Source organism: Agelaius tricolor, unplaced genomic scaffold (assembly GCF_023055355.1).
Source record: "Agelaius tricolor isolate 1412-34295 unplaced genomic scaffold, bAgeTri1.0.p SCAF_9, whole genome shotgun sequence".
Classification (NCBI taxonomy): domain Eukaryota; kingdom Metazoa; phylum Chordata; class Aves; order Passeriformes; family Icteridae; genus Agelaius; species Agelaius tricolor.
In genome coordinates, this window is record NW_027269269.1 from 13738915 (window position 1) to 13756412 (window position 17498).

General features: G+C 38.4%; 1 protein-coding gene across 1 annotated transcript in view; it reads left to right on the top strand.

The window, feature by feature from the left end:
• NOX4 (NADPH oxidase 4) overlaps window positions 1-17498 on the top strand; it is a 110282-nt gene that overhangs the window by 8620 nt on the left and 84164 nt on the right. The window contains exons 3-9 of the mRNA XM_071432799.1: window positions 1434-1544; window positions 2422-2506; window positions 3150-3247; window positions 5097-5124; window positions 7346-7418; window positions 11921-12001; window positions 15830-16058. Coding sequence (XP_071288900.1) covers window positions 1434-1544; window positions 2422-2506; window positions 3150-3247; window positions 5097-5124; window positions 7346-7418; window positions 11921-12001; window positions 15830-16058 — 705 coding nt within the window. The remainder of the gene's footprint in view (window positions 1-1433; window positions 1545-2421; window positions 2507-3149; window positions 3248-5096; window positions 5125-7345; window positions 7419-11920; window positions 12002-15829; window positions 16059-17498) is intronic.

The window sequence follows — 17498 nt, forward strand, 5'->3', positions numbered from 1 at the left end:
GAAAAAGGATTTAGGTGCAGAGCTTTGCTCTTCAGGTATATTGAACATCTTTACCTTCTGTTTGCTTCCTGGTGCTGTGCCCAGGTGTGCTGCAGAGCAGGTGAGGTACATGGATGTTGCTAACTGGGAGAGCAGGAAGTTGTAATGCTTTATGGTACTGGTGTTTAGAAACCCTTTCATGCTGTTGTGCTTCAGATCTTGCAAGATATTCTGAAATGCAGTTATTCTTTTTGTTTTTACTAACTTATATATTCATCCATTTCTGTGACACAAACATAAGTCTGTAAATTTTGTTTCTTCTTGATAACAGAGATAAGAATATAATCGATGTTGCAGAGATTAATTTTTTTGTCAGAGAAAGTAAAACATGCTCATTTTTTAACGTAGTTTAATTTTGAAAAAGGTAATAAACCTTAAGTAATTTTTGTTAGATAATTTGTACCTGTTTACCTCATTCACATGCTCCTGCAGCATTTGAGTTATCTTTAATATTATATTTTTTTACTAAGTTATTCAGGAGTTGAAATACTTGGGGTTTTGAGAACAGTATAAGAAGTATCCTTCCAGAAATCTGTTGACAGTCTAAAAGCATCTTTTATATAAGCTAGTAAAAAGGTAATTCAACCTAGTAACTAGGAGAACAATGGCATTTTGCTAACTTTTTAAAATCATAAATGAATGAGATAATATAATAAGATTAAAAATACAGGTTTATGACATGAATGTGTGCTTTGTTCATTTATTTGACAAGTGTTTTTGTTCTAATTATGTAAGTTCCAAATATATCAGTGAAAGCATTAGTGCAATTAGATTTCATTACAGTTCCCAGCTATTGAGCAGTTAAACTGAAGAAAACCTATTTTCTTAATGTCCAAATATGGCATTGCATAATGTGAATGGATGAGGAGTTTCGTGGCAATTCTACAACAGTCTTTGAAACATTATGACCATTTCAGTTTGATTGAATAAATATTTTTTTACATCTTTTTGTGGCTTAACAGAAAAATCATTACACTCGAGTGGCTGTCTAGTGTCATCATAGTATTTATCACTCTTTTTGTTTAGTTATGTCTGTTGAAGCTTTCAGGTTGTTTCTCAGTGGACACTTACTCTTGTGTCAAATGTTTTGTTCCATGTGACTTTGAGCACTGATGAGGATATTGGATCTTCCAGTAGAAAATTGTAATTTATTATTGACAAAGTTAATTTTTAATAACTTCTTGATGCAAAGATGAGAGCTGTTGCCTTCCCTGTGAGGACAGGATAGCATGCTGTGTGCCGTGGTTTCTCCAGCACATCATGAAACTTCACTATTTTGATGAGTCAGAGAGCAGGGGAACCATTTGGTTTCACAGCAGAGTAAAAGAGAGACAAGACTGATGCACATACCATTCCCTTCTCCCCATAATCTAACTCTTACAATGTTTGTTCAGCTAGGATTGTGTATTAGCAGAGCTTCGGCATCTGTCCTCAATCTCAACTGCTGCCTGGTCCTGCTCCCCATGTGCCGTGTTCTCTTGGCCTTCCTGCGGGGATCCCAGAAGGTGAGTGCTGTCCTTGGAATGCAGAGCTTGAGAAGAGGGCCCTGGTCTCTGTTTGGTATAAAAACAATAGAAAAAGAATCTGTTACATCCCTGTTTGTTCTACACTATTGTGCTTGCATGGTGCAAGGATCAGACATCATGACTCCTTTGAAGACAGGCTTTGTCTGGTTTGATTTGACCTGTTTAGAGGGTGGTTTCTTCAGTGCATTTTTGAAGGATGGGAGTTGTAACCAGATAAATTCCCTTCTGTCTTTCCAAACTCTTATATTAGAGATATATGTGTCTTCTCAAGTGCTTCCTGATAGAATTCAATGGAGTAAACCCAACTTTGTCTCTGCATGACCACAAGTGTCCTACTGGAGGTGATAGAATGTTCTACAAAAATACCCAACCTGATACATTTGTTATCATGGGAGAGACAATGTTTACCTTCTTTGTGATTTGCTAGTTGTTTTTACAGAAATACAAATAATGCTTTTGAGGAACATTTGTGTTTGCTAGATGGTTGCAAATTGAACCCGTCACTTCTGTTAATCATGTGACAATATCTGTAAGATTTGATGCCTGTAGATGTACATATGTATGCAAATAGACCATTCCTTTTGATCTTGCTTATAAAAGATGCCTTCACAAGTAATGCTAGAATTCCTAAATATTAAGGCCAGGAGGTACATTATGTACTCTTGATATCTGTGTGATTTCTTCATTAAGTCCTCAAAACTGTCTCCTTGGCATAATCCAGTAGTTTTTAAATTTAGGTACTAAGCTTACAAAGTGTTAAAACTAATGAAGTTGCTATTATGTCACCACAGTTGCTGTTAGTATTTTTTTCTTTGCTTTGTTTTGGAAGAGAGTACTTGAATTCTTCTCTTGCTAGGTTGCCAGCAAGAAAACCAGAAGGCTGCTAGATAAAAGCAAAACTTTCCATGTGACATGTGGTGTCACGATATGCATCTTTTCAGGTGAGATCTCACTGTGCTGAGCAGCAGCATCTTTTGGAAGCACGTTGATGCAGCACTTTGTGGTTTTTCTGCTGCAGTACATTTGGGGGTAGTCTTGCTCTGTGCTTGCTCGTCTTCAATTGTAAATGCTTTTCTCGAATGTGTGTGGGTTTTGGTTCATTTTTTGCTTTAAACACATGGGCATATATTCTAATGTCAAGCCTTTCCTTAAAATGCCAGTTTTTTAGAAGATAGGTATGTGAGACCAGGTCAAAATCTGCCCTTGCAAGTGAACCCTCATTGTACCTAAGGAATTTGAAAAAATCAGGGTACTACAGACTTACCTGCAGAGGAGGGAGCAGTGGAGGCAGCTACCCTATTTTCTCTTTGGTGAAGAAGAAATATTCTTGGCTGGACACCTTTGAATGCTGAAGCATTGCAGTACAGAAATCACCACTATAGTATTAAAAAAAAAAATCCTAAAACACGTACAACCTTCTGTCATTAATATTTATAAGCTGATTTACTCTTGAAGAATAGTTAAGAATTCCTGAGTCCCCAGTATATCTCATGCAGATGATGTGATTATATCTTGGCATCTGGGTGGCCACAGGGAACACCCAGCACTTGTTTACAGATTTACTCAGTTTTTTGTTTTTTTTAGTCTTACATGTTGCTGCTCATCTGGTGAATGCTCTTAACTTCTCTGAGAATTACAATGAAGAATTTGTGACCCTAAATGCAGCAAACTATCGTGGTGAGGTGAGCCAGCTTTCCTTTCATATTTTGGTTTTAAGCATATAATTTAAATATATGAATATTTGCATATTTAATGCCATTGTGTGATCTGTACAGTGCTCCTGTTTCATGCACTGAAAACTCACCCTTGTGTAGATTCCTGTGGATTTTATTTCTTTGTTTGGACAAAGCATGTATTAAAGCCAGCAAGGTTCTGTCCTGTTTATTAGATGAAGAATGCAATCATCTAAATTTTCACCTTCCACCTTGTTCTCTTGCTGCTCTTTTGCTTCTCTCTGTTCCTTGGGTGGGCCTGGTTAAGACATTTCTGCTGCTTTTTGGGCAAATTTGTTCTGTATTTCCATTGTTTAAAATACAGTGAGATTTGAAATTGATTTTGCATTTTTCAGCTGCAGTGAATGCATGTATGAGTATATATGCTAAGCATGGAGTTAGTTATCTACATGAACTGATTTCTGCTTGCAAAATACTTGATTTGTGTGCCTTGTCTGACTGAGGTGCAGATGTCTAGCAGGAATATCAGGTTTGTAGTCCCTTGGTCAGGTATATTGTATATGCTTGTGTATTTGGCAATGGAGAGATATTTGCTGATTTTAGAAGCAAGACCAGAGTCCAGCACCCTTTCTTCTTGGGCTACAGTCAAGTTCTCTCTTGTTTGTGTTCATTCTAGTCTCTGGTCTGCATTTCTTTTTATCCAGTTTCATTAGGAAATACTTAGAATGATCCTATCCCAGCTGCATCATTTCCTGGAAAAACAGAGCTTGACTCAATCCAGGCTCCTAAGGACCAGCAACCAAGGTCTTCCATTCCCTGGGTGAATGATCTAATCACCCAGCTATTCAATGGCAGACAGACATGCCAACACCAACTATTCTGCTGAGCTTCACTTGGGTTGACTGTGTGTCTGCTTGTGTTAGGAGTGGTCTGATAGACTTCCCTTCATCAGAAAGATCAGCAGGAGCTTACCTCAGGCAAGAAGATGCCAGGGCTCTAAGCCCCTACTAAGCAGCCCTAGGAATTTTGCAATAGAAAATGGAGACAATAGCAAGTTTTTTAGGAACTCTAGGATCCTGAATTCTAGGTACTTTAGTATCTCTTGCACCTTTGTATTTGAATCCCATTTATATCCCTTTTTAAACCATGGTGGACAGTCTAGATGCTGCTCTTGTCCTCTCTACCTTGGTATACACATCTGGATTCAGACCAGGTCAGAAAGAGGGTCACTTCATTTTTCCTGTCCTGTATGAAAACTTCTCATCTCCCCTCACTACATTTTTCTGCAAGTTTAAATAAAAGTCTTCCAAGCAGTGAAGACAAAACCTCTTGAAGTAGAGGTTTTGTCTTCACTGCTTTTATCAGGGGAAGTGAGGCAGTTTCCCTGATGTTGAAATATTCCCTCTTCCTTTCACATGTGGTGAAGGACACAGGAACATCTGTCAGATCCTTTGTGTTCAGTCTTGCTTCACTAGGGTCCACTGCAAATGTCTTGGTGATGTAGCTGGCAATAAAATGCTTGCCTCTTGTCTTACATTTAGATTCAAAACATTTGCCTCTTCTGCTTCACTCTGTTCTCCCAAAGTTCTAAAAACAATTATCTATAAAATTATCTGAATCCAGATTATAGATCTGAATTATCTTTGCTGGGGGAATGCAGAGGCTAAAGGTTTAGTTTTTGTTGAATTGCAGTCAATTTAAACTGTTACCAAATCCATTCCTGCTTCCAGATTTAGGGACTGCATATGTCTTAAAATGTGTGAACTTTATAGGCTACTTATTATTGTAAAATTATTTGTATAATAGATATAAAATATCATACATTGATTTTATTTGGTTTTACTTGTCTGTTTTTCAGGACCCGAGGAAACTACTTTTTGCAACTGGTAAGTCCTGCAAAACTGAGTGAAAAAACTTTGTCGCTCTGCAGTCAACACTTCTTTTGGTCCTGTATTGGCATGCTCCATTTGTTGTATCTCAGCTGTATGGGGTTGTGTGGTTTGTGTTAGTATAACCTGGATTTGCTTATCCACTAGTCAGGAAGAAGGAGTTACATAAACCCAGTAGTAGGATGAGCAGCATTTTCAAATCTGTTGTTGTACAGATGAGTCAGCAGAAATCCATTAGTTTCAAACAGAGATTCTCCCTAATATTGAAACCAAATTCCTAAATGATCCAATTTCTAGAAAAAGAAACATAATGGAAAACCAGTCTTTTATGCTTCAGCTGGTTTATTTAAGACCTGGTTGGGTTTCTGAGCAATCTGAACTGTTACATGGGAATCAGGCTTCAGCACTCATACAGAATAAATAGATGAAGACATTTTTGGTGCAGGAATTTAGAAGTGAGCAATGTTTGGGTATGGAGGGGCAGGCACCAGACTGAGCTGTAGAGCTTCATAAGCAGATAAAGTTCCTTCCTGATGCCGTTGCAGTCTCTCCCTTATTTGGATCAAACGCAAAATCCTGACTTGGTAGCATTTAGGGCATAGTCAAATCAAATCTATGAACAGACAGCAGTTGTTCTAGGTTTGTCAATCCCAATCGGTGTGCTGGAATTAGTGTCTGGTGTGCCAGTGCTTCCCAAAAACCCTAGGAAAGGTTTAGATCAGTCAAGAGAAGAGGAAGGGAGAATGTGAACTGACAGAAACTGAGGTCAGAGTTATCCTAAATTTAAAATTACTCTGTTCACTCCCTGTCCTAATGACTGGTAATGATCACGTACTATTTGTGCTGAAGGAGTGCTCAAGAATTTGCTGCACTGGGAGCTGTGCAAATAAGCAAAAAACCCTTGGTTTCTTCCCAGACAGTTCAGAACAGCAAACAGAAGGAATAAGGAATCAGAAGGATTTATACAGTGATGATGGCTTTTCAGATTAGCCCAGGAAAGAACCTCCTTGTATAAGGGTGTGAGGCAGACTGTGGGAGGAACAAGTATTAAAGATTATACTTAGTAGAGGAAAGGAGAGTCAGGGACAGGGCAGAAATGAAACACTAAAAATGAACTGATAAATTGGGGCAAGACTGAGTGATTTCAGTCTGATGGAGAAGATAATTGAAAAACTGGACATAAAAGGTGACCTCTGGCTCGTGTGACAGTGTAGGAAGCTAAATCAGTGCTGTACTGCAATTGCATTGGAGGTATTAGTTCAGAGTTGAGATTCATTGCACGCTACACATCAAATCAGACTGAGAAAAAAAATTAAGAAGGAGGCAGTGGACAGAATGCATATTTTTTTATTGCAGCTGCTTTTAACTGCAATCTTTCCATGAGGGAGGGAAATCAAGTTTTTTTTATGAAGTCCATGACAAAGCTTCCATTGAATGTAGGTCTGTAAAAACTGAGGAGTGAGTTGTGGTGTGTCAGATTTTGGGTATCAGACTTTTCAATGAATGAATATTGAGAAGTTTATAAAAAGGTAAGATTTGAGATTATCCTCAGGTCTTTTTTAAGTCAAAGGAGAGATAAACTAGTTCTCATAGAAGTCTTCACTTGAGCAGATGAGTCAAATCATTAATATTTTTAACCTTTCTTTCCCAAGTTCTGGCTGCAGATGACTCTCACAGACCTTGCTCTATGGGCAACAATTTCAAGCATGATACAATGCCATGGAGAGTAATTTCAGGCTCTTCCCCATTCCAGAATGAAATGGCCTGGCAAAAAATTGTAGTGACAGCTTGCATAGAAATTGATTTGCTTGAAATTCTGTCCCTGAACAGGTTTTTAATTGTCATGATCAACAGAGTGTAGTGTTTGGAATAAAAAAGAGACAGAAGCTTGTACAGTCAGTCTTGCATGTAAACAGTGTTTGTTCTTAGTTACCTGCTTAGACACAGATGTCACAAGCAAAAGATGACAGGAGCAAAGACAAATAGGAAATTGTGATGCATGGTGAAAGGCAAGGAAAAGGGATATTTTTCTTTGGGAAGGTGGGAAATTAGACAAGAACTCTTCTTTCCTGTCTGGTTTGTACATGAGTTGTGCTCAAGAGATAAGTTTATTCAAGAGTTTGAATGAATCATGATTTGTATGTCTAATTCCACTTAAAAGGTCATAGTAGACAAGTATACCTCTTCACAGTTCAAATATAAGTTATGTCCCTTTTAGTTCCAGGTCTGACTGGAGTCATTATGGTGTTAGTATTATTCCTAATGTGTACAGCTTCCACATATGCCATCAGGTAAGATGTAATATGATTGTTATGCTAAAAAATGCCATTTCTGTAATCATATTCTCCTACTGACTAGAGTGTTAAAAATACCAGTTTTCTTGTCCATTTTTTCCCTAGCTTGCAGTAAAATTAGCACAGTGAATTTTGTATGAAAACAATTACAAGACCTGATTGAATTGCCTTCTGAAAAAGTACTGTTTAATGAGTGTGCAGAGTTAAAAATGTGGACCTTTAAAAATTTAAATAGTTCTTTTATTCCTGGTTGTAGGGGAGGCAGTAAACTCAGCAAATTGGAAGTTCTGTGCAGTGCATAAATTAAATCCAGTGGAAGAAAAATAAGATGTTATTGTTATCTTAATTATTTTCACCAATTAATTATAACAATAAATTGTAACAAAAAAAACCCAAAAAAACCAAACCAAAATAAAAACCCCAAAATCCCAAACTATCAGCAATGAAATAAACTGACACAAAACTATGCTACTGAAGTTGAGCATTGCTTTTAAGAGCTCTGCTTCTGGTTGTCAGATATATTCTTTTTAATGTGAATTATAATATGCCAAGCAGCAATGCAATATTGGCTCGGAGCAGCTGCTGGGTTTTCTAGTGGTCTGATCCTCTGGTGGGTTAACATTCTGTACAAATGTTAATGACCACATATGATAGTACCTGTGAGTGACTGATACCTGGGGGGGCATCTAGCCCAATGTCGTAGTCATTTTAAGTATTGGATTCTGCAATTGAACGTGTAAAAATAACCCCTTCATTTTTACAGAGGTTGAATTCCCTATGTAAGTGCATCACCTCAATTCAGCAAACATGGAAGGATGTATTAATTATGTATCTTCAAACATTAATGGTGGTCCAGTGATGTGAGTTAGATATGTGGTTATGAACTTTGTTGAACTAATCTGTCTTTCCTGAGTAGCTGTGTTACCTGGCAGTGTTATCCTGTGATTTGAGAAAGTAGTTCAGCAAATATTTGTGCATTTTCAGTAGACAAGGCTTCTTCCAGGGCTGAGACTTTTGTGAGGCACTGCAGGCTACTGAAGTGCAGGATTAGACTGCACATTACATGCTCCGCACAGATAGCTCTCTTACAAAAGAAAGACAGTTTTGGGAAGATGGAAAAATAAAACTATTACTTTATTCTGCAACGTTGAGCCAGAACAAAGTCCTGGCTGTCTTCTTCAAAGCCAAATTAAATTAGAAAAACATCATGTATTAGTGATTGGGAAACTTAGAAAAATATATGTAGTTGTAAATATTCTTGGAAGTAATTTTGGGGGTCATGCAGCATCTTCTGAAGTTACATGCTTTTTAGTTCCTTCCACAATTACTGTAAGTGCAAATATTTTCCCAGCTTTCCGCCATCTAGCCAGCAGAATCAAAGCCCCAAAAGAGATAATCTGTATCTCCTCTTGCCCTAGCAATAATTCTTATTTGGAAATTTTATCCTGGCTTCTCCCTCAGGCATAGAGCTCAAGCTTGTCTTTATTATGGTGTTTTCTCCTAAGGAAATAAGTTGCTGCATGCATTTCTATGTCCCTTTTCAATCTCTTTCCCTGTGGATTCTCATGTGCCTTATGATGGCTGAGCATACAGTACAGTTTTACGAAAGCTAATTGTAAATGTTCACTGTCTATCAGAAACTGAGCTTTTTAAAAAGTATTTCAGAGGCTGTTATAGTCTTGGATTTCAGCCCTAATCTGCTCTTGCACACTGGTCTGCTTAGTGATTTCTTCCTTTGTATGTTCTTCCTGAAATTGTTCTGTGTATGAGTATGCCTCTATTTTCCTGCCTTTTCAGTAAACTGTGAAAATAAGTATTAGAAGGACTGAATTAGCTGCTAATATTTTAAGAGAATAAAGTGATTATTAGTTGAAAAAATTTTTAATTTTTTTGCAATGTTATACCTGAGAATTAGAGCAACATTTTTTGTTCAGTAGTTGTTTTCAGTAGGATTATGAAGTTATCAGAAAACACAATAAATCCTCTCAATAAACGTTGACATTCCTGACAACTTTAAAATTAATGATATTTACTATTTGGAAGTTCGGTATTTAAAATAACAATAAAAAAAAAGGTGCTGCAGTGCCATCTATTTTTGTAACCAAATATTCTAGTCTTCAATTTCATCTTCAAAACCACTGCATATATCTTCCTTTTCAAAACTGTCTGTAACAGGATAAAAAATATTTTTCTAGAACTGTGCTGCTTAGTGTGTCCCTTTAAAGCATGATAAATTCCTAGTACATTTCTCAGTAAACTAACTCTTTCAGGTCTTCATCTGCAAAATTCTAAAGTAGGTTAACCAAAATTAAATATTCAATTTACCTCAAATTTTCAGGACTTTGCATTCCTAAGAAATGCATCCGTTCTGTGAATAATGTCTATTTTAAGCCCTAGGAAGGTAAAAAAAGTAAATATTCTGAAGAGCTGTGAAAATTCATGTGTATCAATAGGAAGATTATTGACTATATTAGAATACTAATGTATGTATCTGTAGTTTAAGGATACAAGTAAGAAATACATAATTATTACAGTGTTGGAAAATACGCTTCATGGTAAGAGGTTCAAGGATTTACATACTCGTATAATTTAAGGAGGTGAAGTTCAGAGGGCCTGCTCACATTTAGGGCAACTTGATACATGTGTGGAAGCAGGATTTTATAGTAGAGATATCTGTAGGAGTGCTGAAAGAAGAATAAAATTATCAACAAGCTGGAAGCTGACATTTAGACATATTCAGGAAAGAAGTGTACAGTAATTTTAATCAATAGCAATAATTAGCTGTTGAAAGCAACATGTCAGAAGCAGGCCAGGGATTGACTTTTCATCACTGAAATTTTGAAAAATTGGTACATTCTGAAAAAGATGCTGAAGAGCCAATAAAACATTCAGTGTGCAGCTTTTGGTATTATAGCATGGAAACAAATTAAACCAGAGCTCCAAGACCTGTCCTTGTCCCTTCTTATAGTGTGGGGGTTTAACCTAGACCATCTTTAAGGTCCCATTCTAGGATTCTATGACCTGTTTTGAGATAGAAGGTCTGTTTTACCCTCTTTGTGCTTTCCAATTGTGCTTCCACTCTGCACACCATTCTTCTTTTTTTCCTCTTACTGATGATTACTCCCACAACTCCTCACAGATACTGATGAGTGACTGCATGAAAATACCTCCCAGGGTGTGGGGAGTTAGAAAAGGCTTGAGCTGCTTCAAGGAGGAAAAAAGTGTTAACACTGAGCTGACTGGGGGAAGAATGGCAGGGTGGAGGGGGGATTTCAGAGCCCCTTGCTGTTGCTGTATTCCTTCTTTTGCCTCCTTTTTTTCCTCCTTTGCTTCCTTCCTTGTTATTTTGCTGGCTTGGATTTTATTTTGGTAGCTCTTGGACTGTCAAGGTTATTTTTCCTCTCTTGCGAAAGAAAACAAATAATTCCTGTAACAACAGAACTAATGCAGCATATGTTTCAGTTGTATTGAAGGAAGAGCAGTTAGCTGGTTGTGTAGAATACCATAGGAGGGAAAAAGCTCTGGAAAAAAAAGAAGTTAGCTGTGTCAGAGGAATAGCTTCTTAAACCATGTTCTCAGAGCTAAAAATATTTTTTATTTAATAATTGTTTCAGTTTATGAATGGGGGTAGGTTCTTTGGTTTTAGAAGGAACTCTCCTACCATGCTGTGTAGTATGAGAGGTGTGTTTGTGTGCTGTGAAGTAGTGTATTTTCTTAGTCATTTGATTGTTGTTTGTTGGTAACTATTTTACTCAAAAAAACATCCAAACAAGCTTAACAGAAAACAGTTCCAGATGGGTATTTGCTTTGGTCTGGATTCTTTTTATATTTCCTAACAAATTACTGATAAAAGGAAGTCACCTTCACCTCTCCTGATCTCACAATGTTCTTCTTGTTCCTCCCAAGACCAACAGTCCTGGTGCAGTAATGTATTGTGGCTTCCTGCCCTGAAAATTTTCCTACTGTGCTCTTATTGTCTCCTTGCTCTAGGTCCTATTCTTCCTGTACCTTCCTCCACTCCATACCCTCACAAAGTTTTTACCCTTCCCACTGGCCCTTCTGCTGCTGTCCATGCTACCTGTTTGTGTGCTGCAGCCTTGGTGACACGTTAAACTGTACTGGGGCCGGGAGAATGTAAGGTGACTCTCGCTGTAAGGAGGTTGAGTTTTGAGACTGCAGCTGTAAGGATCTCATGGGGACTAACTAGGACCTGTGAAAGCAGTCAAGTCTCCCAGTTTCAGAAGAGTTCTCCATCTGGCTCTGTACTTCTACACCCTTACCTCTCCTTCTCAGCTTGTTACTTCTGTGCCAGTCACTTGTTCTTCTCAACACTTAATTGTGTGCAAGTACAGTGTGCCTATGGGAAAACATTCTGGGCTTTGACTATTTTGCATAACTGTGCAGTGTATAATGATGTCCTGTGTGCACAGGTCTGCTTTTAATTAGCAGTGATTCCATCTGAGTTGAAACAGCATTGAACCATGGTTTATTCTTTTCAGGGTTTCAAACTATGACATCTTCTGGTATACACACAACCTTTTCTTTGTCTTCTATATGCTGCTGATGCTGCATGTTTCTGGGTAAGTAAATGGAAAATACTCTTCCTTTTCCTGAAGCACAACCAGAAAGAGCAGTTTCCTTGATTACTGCCTTTCCTGAGCTTGCTTGAGCAGAGTGGGCCAACTTTGGTACAAGATGTTGTCGTCTGGTGTGTGTTTAAATAAAGATCAGGCTGTAGCTTGGAGATGTGTGTATGCTATAGCCAACTAGCACAAACTTTTTCACTTTCAAGATTATTCCTTTTCCATTTAGTGTCTAGTGAGAAATCAAGAAAACATAGTTTCTTTTTCTGCCCTCTCTTACTTGTTTGCTGAGACAAGAATATAAAGGAAAGTTGCTCATTCCTTGCATTTTCCTTTCTGCCTTCCTTTTTGACTCCAAAGGAGAGGGAAGGAATGGCATCTCCCTAATTACCTCTTTCTCTTTGCTTACAAAATTTCCTAGTTTTTCTTTTTTTCACAAACATCAGACCAGTGTTTATGTGCCATGAAGCTGATGGTCAGGTCTGTATCAGGCACAAACAAACTGAGCTCTGTTGCAAGGTAAAACATCTTCCAGAAGTTATGACATATGTCTGCGTGGGTTGGGGGTTGGACTAAGTGACCTTTAAAGGTTCCTTCCAACTCAAACTATTCTATGATTCTGTGAAAATCTGTTCCATTAACATCTCTGAAGTTTTCTTTGTGGATGTAGATGCAGAGTGTAGAGAAGGGAAGGTGTATTTGAATGACATTTATTTCTTCATGTCATCAAATATCTACTGAAACACAGGGTGCTTGAGTGTGTGACAGTACCTCCCTTCTGCTTAAAGTAAACTTGGAGAGGCAATTGGCCTAGCAAGATCATTGTAGGAATAAGTTGTTGAATAAAATGTGCTGTTAAAGAAATCATGAGTTCAAAGCAATTGAAACTTCTCGACACAATTCCAGTTCTCTGAGTTTGTTGGGTTTTTTGAGTTATTGTTTGTTTTGGGGGGTTGTTTGGGTTTTTTGGTTTTGTTGGTTTTTTGTTGGTTTTTTGTTGGTTTTTTTTTTTTCAAAGGCATAGAGCTTGTTTATGGCTAGGGAAAATGGATCTAACCTGTTCTCCCCATCTGAGGCCAGGATGAATTTTTTCGAAATTATTCTTGACAGGTGTTTGTCAAATTCTTTAAAACATCTGGTGACTGAGATCCTGTAACCTCCCTAGGCAGTCTGTTCCAGTGATTGCCTTAGGGGTATTTTTCTTGTCCAGTTTAATTAAACTCCTTCACAGTGTTATCATTTGCCCATTGTTTTCCTAACCATGTTCCATTTACCAAGTTTGCAAACCAAGGCTGCAGTAATACAGCAAGTATTGAACAGGCATATTTCTGGTACACAGCCTCCTTAGTACTAAATTACAAAGGTATTCAGTGCAAATCTGAAAGAACTGAGTGTCAGAAGTGGGAGAAGAATGAGTCATGGAGAGTGGGAGTCAGTTCAACTTTAAGATGCCTAAATGTAGGTCTCTACATGTTTTCTCAGTGTCTTTCCCATTATGGTCTAATGAGTTCTGATAAATACAGCCAATGGAGCCTGAAGGGTGCTTCATGTAATTTGCTGTTTCAGAGATCTACATTCAGGTGAGCTGGACTGATTCCTGGCTCCATTAGTGATATTGATAAGATCAATAGGATGTGGCCAAAAGTTGCATGAGGGGTGATTTAGATTTTACATTAGGAAAAATTTCTTCACCAAAGGGTTGCCAGGCACTGGAACAAGCTGTCCAGGGAAGCAATAAAGTCACCATCCCTGGGGGTATTGAAGAGATGTGTAGATGTGGTGCTTAGGGGCATAGTTTAGTGGTGAACATGGTAGTGCTGGGTTAATGGTTGAACTTCATGATCTTCGAGGTCTTTTCCAACCTAAACAATTCTGTAATCTCTTTTGAGAATAAAGGAAGATTAGATATCCATGCTTAGGTTCCCAGATTACTCCTGTGTGGGATGTCTTTGTGATTTGCAAATGCATAGCCATTACTGTACAGAGCAAGGCATATTCCATGGCTGAACTGCACAGGCAGGTTGATTGAGGTTTTACCTCTTAGGAGTAAAGTATTTCCACAGTATTGCTGGATTCTTGTTTTGTTTCAAACTGTTGCAGGTATGTTCTTACAGTATCCTTCAGGCAGCCAACCACTTCTCAGCAATGTATAAAGTGATGTGATTCATCTGTCACGTTTGTTCAGTGCAGAACTCAACCTTTCTGGGCACTGATCTTGGGTGTGTAAGACTTACTTTTCCTTGGCAGCTTCAGAATTGTGAGTTATTGAGCTGCTGTTAACAGGCAGCTTTGTGATCCCTGTCTGCCTCTCAGTTAGCATGTTTATAATAGGTTAAATAAACTAGAGATCACTGGAGGGGATGCTCATGTTTGCAGCTACTCTCAAGGCAATCATCTTTGGGGGTGTGCTGAGAAGAGAGAAGCTGTGGGAGTTGCTGGCAGGTATGCACACAAGGTTCACTGGAAAAATACTGCACGGGCTTTCACTTCTAGCTAAATCCATGAAGCACCATAATATTTATGGAGCAGGGAACTAGCATAATGCTGGGGGTACCTGTCACTTTGCCAATACGTGGTGACCAGCAGTGATACCAGATGCAAGTGATAGGCATGATTGAGCAATAAATGCAGGCAGAAGCATGGGTGTAGGTGCAAGGACACTTCCCAAATGATTCTCCCAGGGTCAGATGGAATTTAAGAGTGAGCAGGCTTAACTTCCAAGCTGACATGATGCACTAGACCATGTAGGAAGCTTGTTACTAGCTGTCAGGACTGCATTTTTGTAGGGAAGATTGCCAGTAGCCTGTCAGAGCCCATTTAGGTTGGGAATATTGCAGATGTCCTAGTTCTCTTTCTTCTGAGTTAAACTCTGTTGCTGCTGCTGCTGTGTGTATATTGAGGAGAGGAGGGGGGAGCACCTGTCCTTATGTTTGATTGTATGCTTGAGCTGAGCCTTCATAACAAGGCTTAGCACTCAGAGAGCATTGTCTCAGTATGCCTTATTTCCCACCCAGCACCATTCCCTACAGGTGTCATTTAGCTTTTTTTCTTTTTCAATATATTCTTCCTTGTGGTTTTACTGTAACCAAATCTAGATTTGGACACAAGTAGTACTTCTGAGGAATTTTATTACTATTATCTGTTCTTCCCTGTTTTCAGTGATTTGTTCATGTACTGGCAGAGTGTCTGATGTTCCCAATTTTTTCTTCAAGGTTTTTAACTGCAACTTCAAAGTTCTCACTTCATTTTACTGTAAATTTAACTTAGCTTGAGAAAAACTAAAATAAGGATGGACCTCATAAAATAATTTGCAAGGAAGGTTCCTTGGCTACCATGCAGGACTTTCTTTTTTCCTTCTATTTGTATGTAAACATGATAAACACCAAGTAGTGGGAACATTCCTGCAGTTTATGATTTGGCAACTTGGGCTACTTCTGCTACAAGACTGCCTTAAAAGCAGGGCTTGCTGACTGCAGGGAGGATGAGTGAAAACAGCCTGTGTGTGATTGAATTGGAAATGCGATTATTTAATTTTTTTTTTCAAGGCCCCCACAATATTTTCTCCATTTCAAGTAGTATTAAGCTTGAGGCTGTTCAGTGGGGGAGTGCCAAGTGAGCTGAAAAAGTTAAACCTTGACTCAAGTGACAGAAGGCTCTATTGTTGCAAAGTTTAAATCCCATAGAAAGTCCTGAAGGCAAACAGAATAAAATTTCTAACAGAAGATGAGGCTTGTGACTGCTTTCTGAAGTCCTCTCTGAATGAAGATAAGTTGTTTGTTATTTTCTGTTACTTCAGAGTCTTTACTTTTTTTTATTTTCCTGTAGGGGAGTGCTCAAGTACCAGACCAACTTAGAGGAACACCCTCCTGGTTGCTTTAATCCTAACAAAACGCTCCGACAGAATCTGACTGTGCCAAAGGCTTTTGAAGAGCTGTTTCCAGACTATACTACTGAGCCTTTCCCAGAGGACCCACCAGTACCAGAACCCTTTGTACAAAATAGCTTTATGAGAGTTTGTTCCGAGGAACCCAAGTTCCAGTCGCACTTCCCAGAGGTCTGTATGATCCGACATTTCAGGTATTAAAAGCCATGCCAAGCCTTTCAGTCAGCCATAACCACTAATTATTGCTTTTCCAGACCAGATGTTTTAATACTGGAAAATATTATTAAAACCTTTTGAGGCATTCAAAGATTTGGTGGGGAAAAAACAATCTGTATTTAACCCTGAAGTACATTACAATGTGGTGCATGGAACAGGGAGGGTGGAAAAATGTCAAGAGATTGGCTGTAATGTTCTTTTTTGAACAACACCATAACGGATGCATTGATCCTGCTAAAAATGTGATTTTACAGCATAGCATTTCAGAGCAAACATTTATATAACATTTTGTAAGGTCCTTTTGTAAGCATTGTGTGGCAGTAGTTAATTGAAATAATCAAGCTCCATTTGTTCTCTTTTTTACCATGCGGATGCAAGTCCTAATATGCATTTCTGGGTTGCAGTTGGTTGTGGTTTGGCTTTTATAGTCTGTTATTTGCAGACAGGCTTGTTTTATGTGTGGCATGGACAAATAAGTATGATGAGAGTGGAGACAGAAAAGCCTTTTCTTTTTTCAGTTTTCCATTTTCCTTTTGTTTCTTTATGTTTTGTGGCAGCTTTTTCTTTATAGAATTTTTTTCTTTTCTTTTGAGAAAAGATGAGCTGGGTTGTATTGGCAAGTAGCCTGAGGAAGCTTGCAAATATGGAGTTCATGAGTCCAAGGCCCACCATTCAAAATGGTCCCATAACAGACCCCACAGGAGTTTCTCTTTGTTATTATCATTGTTGTTTTCTGTTGAACATGTGTCCCCCTTACTAGCTACACTGGGAACTCATTTTTCTATGGAGTATGTAATCCTATTGAGAAGCAGTTAATTCTACATTGAATTCCTCCAACAAAGCTCTTTGGATTGGTATTTTGTTGTGGTAATATTCCTGAATTATAACCATCAGTGTATATCTGGCTCCATATGACCCACAGGGCAGCAAGGAGTCTTCTTAGGGGCTTAAGATGCTTGCTTTAGAGCCATTAATGGGAAAGGAGTCATGGAAAAAATGGCCACTCAATATTCTCCTGACAGCTTTGAAACACTATTTAGGACTTTTTTGAATTTGGAAATATTGTGATACCAAGTTGAAAAAAAACCCCAAAACTATGAACTACAGAAACTTGTAAGGCTTTTTATTGTTGAAAATAAATGCTCTGCTAGTTGCAAGAGATGTTGATGTGTAACGTCAGAAATTGGGAAGGGAGGGAAGATGGATGAGGCTTGAGGGGCACTTCAGTGCCACAGCTTGAATGACTGAGCAGATGTGGAATTAGTAGATAAGTCTGCCATAAGCTATTGGTAATTGACTCTTAGGATGGGGTTTAGTTGAGCAGCTGCAAATGTCTCCATCTGGAGCATTCACCCAGGACTCCCCATATAATCAGTGCAGAGAAATGGGTATTTC